This window comes from Rhinichthys klamathensis, unplaced genomic scaffold (assembly GCF_029890125.1).
Source record: "Rhinichthys klamathensis goyatoka isolate OS25496 unplaced genomic scaffold, OSU_Roscu_1.1 h1tg000006l_1, whole genome shotgun sequence".
Taxonomy (NCBI): domain Eukaryota; kingdom Metazoa; phylum Chordata; class Actinopteri; order Cypriniformes; family Leuciscidae; genus Rhinichthys; species Rhinichthys klamathensis.
In genome coordinates this window covers 830,940-844,274 of record NW_026606559.1, presented here as the reverse complement: position 1 = coordinate 844,274, position 13,335 = coordinate 830,940, and the positions used below count along the sequence as shown (strand labels likewise).

Below are 13,335 nucleotides of genomic sequence, written 5' to 3'. Positions count from 1 at the left end.
AGATATACATTACAATAGGGATATACAGATATACATTACAACTTCCATTTCATGACGACTTTAAAGTAGCAATATGCACCAGTTAGGAGTAAAAAAAAAAGGTATAAAGGTGTACTTTTGTTTTTCTCTAAAGGGTACCGTCCCAGTGACAGCTTTTGTTCCTTTTTTTTTCTGAGAGTGTACCTCCTCAAATTTTTAGCCAGATAACAACATACTCTTTTGATTGAAGAACTGTAGGATACTCCTTTTCCATTGAAATGGTCCTGAAGCCAATGCTTAACCAAGGAATCTCTCTCAGAAAAGGTCTGTCGTTTATTGTACTTTAGAGACAAGCATTGAAGTAACCTGCCCATAAACAAAAACAAACAAACAAACAAACCTGGCATGTTTCTTCTCAAATCAGTTGTTCTCCATATTTGCACAGTTTTGTGAAGTTTCTACTTTGTGCACACAATATATGGACATATTGCTCACAATGCGCAATACCAGAAATATATAAAAAGCTGTATCTGCTAAACGGTTTCATCGATTAAAATTATTTTGCCATGAGGGTCCTTAGATGATGCATGTGAAGTTTCGAGCAAATCGGACAAACAGTCTATGAGGAGTTCGAAAAAGTAGAGTTTTCAAATAATCTCAAATATTTAACAAATGATTTGACACTTTATGGCCATTCTGGACATATGGATCTATTTGGACTGTGAGAAACGTCTTTGTTAAAAGTTATATTTACATGCGTGATATGCATTTTTAACAGCATTCAGAGAAACAGACAATTTTTATATGTTGGATGTATTCTCATTGTTGCCCTCGTCTGGTCATGCATGCTCCTGTCAAAGAGGCATACTACATCTCAAAGAGCATGATGATGAAAAAGTAGAAGAATAAACAGCACTGTTCCCACTGTGAGGATGTAGATGGGTGAGGGTGAACAGGATGAAGATGACATACTTGAAAGATGAAGATAAGAGAGGTGGATTCAGATGTCTGGAGAACATTCTAGACTGTTATCAACAGGCAACTCTTCTTAAAACTCGAAGGCGGGCAGAAAGAACAAACACTACACTGATCAATCCCTGGCAGCCCAATTAATTCTGACAGAAGGATTAGAGGAGGGTGACTCCCAGGTCACATGATCATTGGTGGGATACACCCGAAAAGTGAGACCCAAACATTTACTTTCCTGTGGTCCTGGGGTCAGGTCAGGCCCTTTGGTCCCACACAACATGGAGCAAGAAGCATGGAGCAAATGCAAGCACAGAATTAACCGACACCTGAAGACAACAATTATATAGAAACTACATACACTACTGTTCAAAAGTCTGGGGTCAGTAAAAAAATTGTTTTGTCAACGAAATTAATACTTTTATTCAGCAAGGACTTGATCAAACTAATTGATCATAAGCGAAATTAGAGATACATTGTTACAAAAGATGTCTATTTCAAATAAATGCTGTTCTTTTTTTACTTTCTATTCTTTAAAGAATCCTGAAAAAAAGTATCAAGGTTTCCACAAAAACATTAAGCAGCAAATCAGTAAATAAGAATAATTTCTGAAGGATCATGTGACACTGAAGAATAAATTACATTTAAGACATTAAAATAGAAACAATATTACCGTTTTTTATGGTATTTTTGATCAAATAAATAGTCTTGGTGAACAAGACTTCTTTCAAAAACATTTAAAAATCTTATCGACCCTAAACTTTTGAACATGTCAGAAACACTAAAAAAGGACATGTTCTTGACTGTTTTCATGAGATTTACCGAAGTATTTTCTTATAGGTCAGTTAGATAGTTGCGATTAAATTTTAAATGAAAATTACAAGATGTCCATTTGATACTGAGTCAACACAGGAGAGCGAAATATCATCCAAGCAAACTTTCCTGCTAAAAACCTGCTTTCGTGAGCAGCCACTGATAATGGTCCCAATGTTGTCAGTGGCCGAGAGCCAGATATCTTGTTGCTTTACAGAGCGAGGAAAGAAACAGTGCACGGCCGGTTACTCAACCATGTGCTACCCAAGTTAATCGGTACAAATTGTTTATTAACAGGTATTAAGTCATAATATGATCCAAAGAGATGAGGGACACATGTGTTACTTTAGATATCTGGGCTAGATATTGTCTATCATTCATGGTTCACACAAATCTTAAAAAGCAAATGTTCAACAGTCATGAAGAAAAAATTATCATGGATCACAGCCTAATCACGGGCCCAACTTAAGGGAACATAAATTCCACCGTACACATAAAAAGTCGTAAGAAAATAATAGAAGTAACATTTTCATCTTCGCCAGTCCCAAATTTGTAGTGTGCTTCATACCATAGATCATACATACTAAAGTCTTTAAGTAAAATTAAGGTCACATGGTCAATGCTGTAGAACAAACAAAGGGTTGTGGTGGGGAGCTCCTGTTATCCACGTTATCCACGTGTGCTCTTTAACAGTTTCTGTAACAAAGAGAAGAAATATAATTACTTAGCGCAGGGGTCGGCACCAGAGGGGGAATCACAGAGGGGGAATCATTGTCACGTGATAAATAGCCTGTTTATTTGTTTTATTTACACATTTTAAAAAGGACCTTTGCACCTGTATGTCAATCTAATTCTGGCAGTAATCCTTCCCCGGTTCTTAGCTATAAGCTGAATGGGAAGCCAAACACTATCAAAGGGTGATGAAACTGCAATATTCAACAAACTTTGGCATCACATCCCTTTGATCAATTTGGGCAGCACTGCACTTTCAGTGGGTAATGCAAGTAAACCAGTGTGCTTTGCATGGTTGATAGCCTAGGGTCTTTGCTTTCTGGAAAATACTTGGAAGTTATTTGTTATCAGTATTTGAGTGTTCATATGCATGTATGTATATCTATGTAAATCAAATATTATATATCATTAATATTAAAAATATAAATAATGTATATATGTATTTTAAGATATATGATGAACTGAAATATATGTAATTGTGTTTATATTTTCAAAAGATTTACTACTAAACTACTAAAAATGCACTTCATGTACAGAGAGTTGCTGACCCCTGATTTAGAGAAACTACTAATAGCCTATATCGCCACCCAGTTTCTAAGTCACGCCCAATTTTTTTCCTCAAATTCCCACTTTCCATGGCAGAGCTCTACATTACACACCTGTTTTCAAAGGCGGCCATGCTGAACCAGTCTCCGCCTGAACTCTGCAAAGCGTGTAATTCCTAACATGTTTAGTTGTGACAGGCCATCATGACTTTGTCTTGATTTGGAACAAGCATAGCATTTTTCATGCCCCTGCTGTTCAAGTGCATCTGTACAAGGAGCACTCTGCACACAATTACATCTTAATCAAATAAGCTGCCTTCCCTCGTGAAAATAAACGCAGCACGATGACTCAAAATTGGCCGGATCTCTGTTCAGTGTTATTGTGACTCATTTGATGTGGTGCCCTGTTCAAATCTATAGCGCTGGAGAAAAAATATCCATCAAAGGGGCGTTTGCAAGATGATGTAGCCGAATTCCGGCTGCAATACGAGCAAGTTCATTTGCTGCCTTAATTCATTTTTTAATTGTCATGAAAGGCCTGAACTTCAAAACAATAGATGAATAAATAAATAAAAATTACAGGAGGTTCAGCTGGGCCTAATCTATAGTAAAACACTATCTAAACTAAATCCAACAGCAATCAACACGTCAACTCTGCCAAAGCATGGACTGCATTCACGATCAAACATGCTTTCATTCCTGAAAATTGAGTAAAAAAAAAAAAGTCTAATCACTTTAGTGTGAACATCTACAGGTCAAAACAATGTGTCAGTGAAAAAAAATCGGAATGGTCCTAAAATTAGACCTGAATTCTTTACGGAAAATATAATTTCTTCTCTTTTTTTGACCTGTAATTGGACCGGTGAGTGAGAGTGTGTTTTTCTGCTATTTTATACTGATTTTGTTTAAAACTAAATTCCATGCACTCCAGCATGGTGTTTAAAGTCATATTTGAATCTATCGTAATCAGCACAGGGGTGCACACAGCTGCCAATTTCTTCTCATTTGTAAGCGTTGATGTGAACTCATCCAGTGTCACTCTAAAAAAACAGTCTGCAATGGTAACTAACAGACTAGACCTGGAGATAAGCTGCCATTCACATAATGTATCTCTTGGCAGTTCACTAATGACCAAATTGATCGCTGTAACACATACTGTTGGGAAGATCGATAGGGCGGCCACGGGTGACATCTGCTAACAATGCAGCCTGATTAAATTAATATGCATTGGAAACCTAAGCCAGCCAATCTTAGGTACCCACTGTTCTTGTTAGAGAACATCACTGCCTCAACACATTGTTGGACCTCAGGCTAAAATAAATCAATTGAAGAATAAAGGAGGGAAGCTGGAAGTACACTTTGTCTGATAGTTCAACGGCCCAGAGACCAGATATAAAAGTCACTTAAAGGCAACTAAATGTTTACATAAGAGATCTACACTCACAGAACAAAGGTTCAAGAACAATGTGTGGATAGTCCTCAATCTAAGTAGCATATTTTGTACATAAGACCATGTTCACTAGATCTTATAAAGATACAGTATATTTACAAAAAAACTATTTTAACATAATTTAACAGTCATGCCTTGCATTCAACAATAAAAAAATGACAAATACTAAAAAAATGCTTTCAAAAATAAATGATATAATAATATTAATAATTCATATCAAAATAAAATAAAATAAAAATGTAGTAATAAAATCTACAATATAAATCTATAATCAAAACAAAATATCTGTCCATATGCTATCAGCTACAAAAAGGTAATGCAGTTTATAGGGCATTAATTAGCTAAATTATTATGGTGGTACTGGATACCTTTGCAACAGCTCTGACGTGGTGAACTTTGATGGTTGCTGATTTCTCCTCAAAGGCCTTCACCTTGGACTCCTCTGCTAGACGATGCAGGACAATCAGGAGGTTGAGCTGGGCCTGTGGACACAAGGGAAAGACCAATTACGAGTAAATGAATTTGTTATTTAGCTGACACTTATGTAAAGTAAATTACAGTACACTAAGGCCCTGTCCCAAATGGCACCCTAAGCACTCGCGGCCTTCCTACGAGTCTGCACTTTCGTGACGCAACGGCGCTTTGACTGTCGAGAAGAAGTCTGCTGCGGAGCTCGCATCAGTGCGGACTCGGCAAAAGTGCACATATCGACCGCAAAGGGAGCGCTCGTGAACACCCTTCTGAAACTTAAAATGACAAATGGGACACCGTATGGTCTCAAGGACTTAACGGACACGCGGATCTGCGGAAAAATGACTAAAGAGCCTGTATTATGCGTGCCAGGCCAATAGTTGGCAATGCGTGAACATGTAATATGCATGCGCATGGTGTAAACGTTTTTCACAAATTCACGTTTTTGTTGTTTACATGGAGAAGGCAAAGGCATCGTTTTCAAAACCTTGCACTTTGAAACCTGTTTTTAGTAGTTTTCAGGCCCCCAAAACGCCATTGTCGTGTACACGAACGGCCAAAAATCATAAAAAGTTTTCCTTTTCAGGGACCACAGCATGTGAATGGAATACCCAGAGAACAATTGTTAATTGGAAATTAATTGTTAATTAAATAATGTTTTAATTTGTCAAGATGTATGAAATAATGCTTCAGAATTGCAAATTATTCCACAAATGGCCGTTATATCTAAAAATAAACACGCAAAAGCAGAAAACATATCAGTTTCCTTTAACCAAAAACGCTACTAAAACTAAGCTAGAGCTAAAAAAAGAACCACAATGCTTGAGTGATGGACAACCATGTAATCATTTCAAGAGGCTCTTAGTGACTTGCCACACAAAAGGCCAAACGCTTGGAGTCAAGAGGACGATTCGATGTTTTGAGCGACTCAAGTGAATATCTTACTGTTGTTCTGCCAGGTGTAGTATGCAGCAGCTTTCCCTATACCTGTGCATGGATCAACAGATAAGTACCACAGTAAAGGAGGATTATGTTACAGGAACTGCTAGGCAGGTCCAACAGGAGAAGGAGGGTGTCCAAGAAAGATAAATCTTCCAGCCCTCCCCAAAGACAAGGGCCCTTGTGCAACCTTGTCGGATTAGACCAGGAAATTGTTTCATTTTCAACACTTCATCTGTCTTAGTGCATCTTGTCACAAGATGCTGAAAGGAGGTCTGCACTTGTGGATTGTTTTCAGATCAGCCTTGAGCTCAAATTGGGTTTACATATTAAAATCAGCACTACTTGCATGTGCTAACATGACAACATTGTATAAAAATTACTCTATATACAATATGATCCAAAGAAATAAACACAAAGAAATATAATTTCACTATGTGTGTGAATATAGTTCAACGTACAGGTGACGTTGAACTAGATTCATTGAGTGAAATTATATTTCTTTGTGTTTATTTCTTTGGATCATATTGTTGTATATAGATTAATTTATATACAATGTTGTCTTCATTGTGTAGCTTGCTTGTTGTATCAATGTACAGGTGTGTCCTTCCCTTGCTAGGTTTATTTGCCATCATTAAAACGTTATTGGTGGTTCTGAATCACATAGAAGCCATGTATATAAATAATTCACTGTATACATAATAAGATCCTATGGCCCTGCTTTTGAGTTTACACCACAATTTGCCATTACAATCTCCCAAATGTCACTGTGTCCAGTCTTCAAATGCTCATATTGTTTAGCATTTAATTTCCTTTGCATGACAACATAATCTCTTCTAAAAAGCCAATACCAATTTTCGTTTTATGACCGATAACCAATAAATGGCTGATATTATCAATTTTAACTACTTTATTTTAAAAAGCACAATAAAACACAATTAAACGTAAAGTATATTTTAATGTGAATTTAGACAACACATGTTGCGATTTGCCTTTAAGTTACAACTGACTGAAGGCAAAAGTCATCTAAATATTAAAACAGGCCATTAAACATACAATGTCATTAATACATATCCAATATCTGCCAATAATATATGTATTCGACTCTCCAACAGACCCTTAGAATTCAACTGACTGTTTTTGCTACTGTATTTTTAAGACTTCTAACATTATATTGATGATTTCTGGCCTGTTTTTACAACTTAGTTTTCATAAACTGACTGAGTATACTGGGGAAGGAGCTTTATAATAACAAAATAATAGAAAGATATTCATAATAAAAATGCGAAACCCATTTCCTGCACCGTGGTCTGAGTACTGCTACAAACTGAGAGAAAGTTCTGTATATCATCTCCCGCACTTTCGCTCTGTCTCAAAAACACACACACACACACACACAAACGTATCCAGTGACCAATCCGCTGAACCACATCCAGCTAGTTTTCTTAATGATTTCAGCTGAAAAAAGGCAGCACTCCTTGTGCATCTACACGACAGCCATTTGGATGTAATTTAAATCTATTAATACCTCATTTTCATAATTGTGGGTCATCTCTGGGGCGTCTGAATACTTCTACAACAGCTGGTCTTGAGAGTGTTTTCGAGAAGGAAACTGAGAAGCCCAGGTTTCCCCTGTGCCAGAGGCTTTGCCAAAACATAACGACCGGGCTGAACTGATTACAGCGGAGGCCGTTTCTACTGACTCGCGCAGACACGGAAAGCACATGGAATCCTCACCGAGGGCAAAGGAGTGCGGAGAAAACCAGTCTGAGCAGAGTCCTTACAGTGTGCAGAGCAGAAGTCACACTATCCGAAAGCGATCGGTCCAAAAAACGTCATCTTCTTCTTGTCAAAACAAAACAAAACCGTATAAGAACAAGATAAATCTGGATTTACAGTTCCTGAAGGAAATTTCTTTGCTTAGATGGCACGACATCAAACGAATAGTGTTAAAGGGGACCTATTATACAAAATTCACTTTTGCATGGTGTTTGGAACTTTGGACATAAATGTGTGTTGGCAGTGCGTGTACACAACCACCCTATAGTGATACAAATCCACTCACTCCTTTTTTTTTTAATCCCCACAAATCATAAGCATGTCTTCCAACGACCTGTTTTCAGCCATGGGGCTGGTGTGACGTGACGTCACAACAGCCACAGGCCCCGCCCACGAATGTTGACAGACACTGCCGTTTTAACAACCGCCCTGATCGAGTTCACGGCGAGTTGCACACATCCGCCATTGCTACACTGACGAGAATGTCTTCCAAGCGTTGTAGGTGTCGTGTGGCTGAATGTATTAATCCACATAGCTCTCTCTATTTACTCCCGAAATCTGAGCCAGCCGCTGAAGACGAGGTGGATTCATTTTGTTTTCGAAGAAAATGCTCCCTCAACTCTACCGAAATTTGTTTATGTACTTACGCACTGACGCTTCATCTTTTGTGTGATGTACAATACACTTTATTAAACTCATCAGTATATTTTGGCCATCATTCGGACGGGGTCCGCTACAGCAGGCTTGTATTAATAGTGGATACAAGTAGATAACAAATACGTTATAACCGTAATTAAACTAAACTATACGTGTTCCATCTCCATACAGCATTCTCTGACTCTGTAGGCATTATTGTCCGACTAAATTTGCATTTAAAGGGCACACACTAAAACGGTGCGTTTTTCTCAGCCCCAAAAAGTGACAATTTAAAGCATGCTGTAAAAAATGATCTGTTGGGTATAGCTAAAACTTCCCATACACACTGTGGGAACATCAGATCATTATTTTACATCTTGTGAAAAGGGGCATAAAAGGTCCCCTTTAAAGCTTCAAGTAAGCATACGTTTTAAGGCTATAGTCCACACTGCCCCATTAAACACCAGAAAAGTTAACACTCTGATCCAACAAAACCAAAAACTATTAGTTTATTAGACTTTAAGCTTTGATTCTTTTTTGGTTGTGGGGAAAAAAAGCATAATCTTTGCACAGTAAAAGAAGTTATCAGTTATCAATTCCATTTAACAGTGGTTTTAAATTATTAGTACTTTTAAAGATTACTGTAAATGAGCACCCACAATTCAATCTAATATTGAGATTTTTTTTTTTATTCCGAATTAAAATGCAGTGCACCCCTATTAGATAATTAATAAATAGGCTATAACAAAGAAAAGTCCAATCTCAATTCATTATGCAAATAAGTAAAACACAGAAGACCAACAGCAATTCATGCCGAAACTTCTAGCGAAATAAATAAATTGTAACAATACAACATTTTCTGGTGAAAACATTTTGAATGAAGTCTGTATGTTACATGGTGTGAGAAGAAAAATTGCAGAGCACAAATTTGAAATATTCACCTGACCAGATTCAACAGACTAATATTTGCATTATCAGCTATTAAAAAAACACTTTTGAATAACCTGCAACCACAAACTTCAGCTCATTCGCTCTCAGGAACACATCATCCAATTACAGTACACAAGCCAGGCACAACATCTAATGACTTGGTGTGAAAACGCCAGGAGCTCTTGGCCTGGGCCTCCAAAACAGACCCTTGATTTTCTCCACTTTCCCAGAGATCCTTAACACCAGGGAGGAAACGTTGCTGTCGGGGAGCAAAAGTGGGTCTACAATTGGGGGGTGGTCTGGAAAAAGAAAACAGACACTTTCACAGCATCCTTGCAGGATGCAGCTGATTATTTTTTGTGTTCAGTCAACCATCAAATGCAACATAGGCTATCTCAGTTCGGCAGGGGGAACAAAGTGTTGTCTAAGCCACAGCTCCACGCCGCAGGACGCACTTATAAACAGGAGAGATGAAATAGTATGTCCGGGATAATCTCACAAGCTGCGGTGCTTATGCAGTAAGATCTGATGCAAGAGACAGAAAACACATGAGTCTAAGCACATTTGATAGGGCACAGAATAATAAGGAAAAAGCCATCAAGGTGATTGTCATGGCCCTGGAAATCTGGATCTGAAGTTTCTGAGGAAAGTGAAACCGTATTCCTGTTATTGTTTTACAGTTCAAATCAGTGGGTGTAAACACCTCTGTTTCTAATTTGACATTTTGACATCTACTCTAACAGCTTATTTAAGTTAACTAAGGCCTAAAATTGCCTCTGTAAATGATATAAATACCTGCAAAACATTATTCTGTTTTCTACAGAATGATTATTTTGCATATGACTTCAATTTCAGTCTGTTCCTCAGAAACACACCAAGCTATTAAATGACTTCACAAGACTTAGAATATATTATATATACGATTTTAATTAAGTAAACACTTGACGGATTCAAAGTTCATACACTGGAGGATTCATCAGACTAAAATTCAAAGGCTTCATCCGAAATCATCACATACTTCCCTACTATAGTAGAAAAACAGTGTATGACAAGAGTAATATGCCTGAATTCACACAGTACTCATGAAAGTGTATCAGCAAAATGTACCTGTATGACCTAGATGATTTCCAGCGAGATTCTGAAGTACACATACGATGGACACTTTACTATCCCATGAGGCCACAGGATGTGTATGTCCGGATTATTACATTCAAACTATTTAGAACTTAGGCCTACTTTTTTTTTAGAAGTAATTACTTATTCAAAACAAGTAATTTCTCAGTATGCAATTTTGGACACAGCCAAGCTGTCTCAAGTTTGTAAGTCTTTTGGTGTGATTCATTAAATTAACTTGTTCGTAAAAGTAATTTGTGTGCGAATCAAACTACACTGGATTTTGAGTGAATCTAGCAACAACAAAAAAAGAAAGGGATTCAGTGGCGGAAATACTTGTAGGTCTACAATCAGAGAACCAAGACAAACGGCTTCATCAGAAAGCCAAAAACACAATCATAGCTTGACCAACAATTACAAGTAGATGTACAAGGCAAATGGGAAGGGGCTTATTAGGTATTTTGTCATTAAAAGCACAGGAAACCAGATCAAACCGGTACATATTCATAGGATGGTAAAAAAAAGGAGCCTTTCTTTCATTTTTTCCTGAATTTTCCTTTTAGTTTAATGGCTGGATTAGACCCCTGTAAAGCAGAGCACCTTTCAGGCGGCTTTAACATCCCCACCTCCAGTCTCCATAAAGTGAGACCAGCTGCAATGGACCTTTAATTAGGACCCTGTTAGTGCACGGACATCCTACACACACACACACACACACACACACACACACACACACACACACACACAGTACAATCAACCATGTACAGTGCCTCTCAACTTAAAAACAACGGATAAGCAATTCCGCTATTCCCACGAAAAACACTAGGCAAACTTGCCGAGAGGCAAACCTCAATCAACCTAAACCACCAGACTCCCCTTTTGAAAATAGAAGTTCCTTTTAATCATCATGCGCTATGAAGTGGTCAGTATCAAGCAATCAAAGAGGCGGCATGCGGCATTGCTATACATCTATTGCATGTAACAACATTTACAGTGGCCACTTCACGTGATGACGCATAAAAACAAACAGGTTTCATCAGTGCTGTTCGGATATAAAAGGTTAAACAAATGTAAACATCTGGGGCCAAGTTCATTAAAATAAAACCAGCTTCAAAAGTCACAACATGGTGGTTTGGTTTTAATGGCTTGTCTGCCCATTTGTGGTTTCCTGATTCTAGAATTAGATCTTTCGCTAAGTGACAAGAAATGTACACTGGTGGCAAACAAGTCATTACTGTCGGAGCCATGGTCTTGCAGTTATTGCACATGCTCTGCCTCTGACATATGGAGCTCATGGAGACAATGTGAGAATTAATATGGCTGGCATCATTTACCAGTCCCACTCCACATAATAATAATAATAAATATAACAATAAAAACTAGCAAAAATATTAGTAGTAGTAGTACATAAAAACCAAACAAAAATCATTAAAAACTAAAAACCAAACAAAAATCATTAAAAACTAAAAACCAAACAAAAATCATTAAAAATTAAGGGATAAATAACGTATTATCTGTATGTGGCTGGATGGAAGAGAGCAGTGCTTCCTGATAATAATGCAAATGAGCAATAAAATGAATCAGGACTACTGTTGCATTAAACATTTAAAATTCACCTCCATATGAAAAGCACTACTTTGGAAAACGCTACTTTATGATCTTTGCCATAATGAGGTCTGCAAAAAGACAACATGAAAGGAGCACACAAAGCCACATGTATCCTGCTCATTTACATCAGCAGTATTCCTTTAATTAAACAGACTCACCCACCCATGCTATAAGCTATTTATAAAGTGTTTGTTACAAATCAATACGGGGTTTACCCACTGATGTCTAGTAAAGTATACTGGCAGATCTGAGAGAGAAAACCTAATAAATTTGCAACCTCGCATTACTGCATTATAACGCTCACTTACATCACATCTGACGATCTTGCTCTTTTAACGTAACGTAACAGAACTTAACTCAAAAGAAAAAGAATTTTTTTTTTTTACGTGTAAACGTTAATTGTAATATGCACTGCTCAAAAGATGTTTTTATTCCTTTAAAGTACGAAATTACCTGCTTAATGACAACCTATCTGTTTCTTAAAACCTACGGAGCTCCCTAAGACATCATTTCTGGGCTAAATTAGGGCGTTTGAAACGTTCCGAGCTTCCTAAAGTGCTGCCTACGTAGGCAGCTTACTAGATTTTGAAACACGGACCAAGACAACATGAACTCATGAAATCAATAAAATATGACGTATCCTACATACGAAACAGGCAATATTCAGACTACACAACAACTGCAAACCAGTACACGTCATTTGGCATTTAAATTACTCATTTGATTAATCTGAAAGTATATTTTCAAGTGAATGTGACGCGCATTTGTACGGAGGAAACTGGTGAGTTTCGTTTTCATCAACTCACCATCAAGTCCGTGTTTTTTCCTATCCGTATATTAGCATTCTTCTTCATATGGAGCTTCAGCGCTGCCCTCGGTGCTTTCTTTGACATGTTTTGACTGCTTGAAGGCGTTAATTTACGGATTTGAAGATCGAAAATAAAGCTCGCGTCTGTTTGTGTTCCGTTGTATTCAAAATACCGCGGGTTTCACTACCGGCTCCTGATGATGACGTGGAAAGAGCTCAATGGTCCCTCTCGCCAACACGTGCTTTGTGCGTGTTTACATGAACCAGAGAGAGGAATTGTATCGTGATTCGTGTATATATAAAAGTCAGACACTTTGTATTTTATTCATCTGATTCTGCTTTTTGCCTAATGATTTTACACAAGTGTAGAGTCAGTTTAAAGTCAGTCTTGTTTTGTAAAAGTAACCTTTTTGTTAAGGAGATCATTTTTTAAATTTCCTCAGTAGGTAAGTTATATAAAATACAATACAATACAGGAGAATAAAACAAATATTTAACAAGACATAAAAAAGCGTTTGTAGATCAGACTTTTATTTCCTTTCTTTTTTAGGTGTAGGCTACTTTTT

At 37.4% G+C, this 13,335-nt stretch overlaps 1 protein-coding gene across 1 annotated transcript; it reads right to left on the bottom strand.

Moving 5' to 3' along the window:
- Positions 1-2,027: 2,027 nt before the first annotated feature.
- On the bottom strand, positions 2,028-12,973 carry cenpw (centromere protein W). The gene is made up of 3 exons (XM_056257018.1): positions 12,768-12,973; positions 4,854-4,967; positions 2,028-2,454 (listed from the first exon to the last, which is right to left on the bottom strand). Exons 1-3 carry the CDS (start codon positions 12,852-12,854, stop codon positions 2,428-2,430), a joined length of 228 nt encoding a protein of 75 aa, XP_056112993.1. The 5' UTR covers positions 12,855-12,973; the 3' UTR covers positions 2,028-2,427.
- Positions 12,974-13,335: the final 362 nt, after the last annotated feature.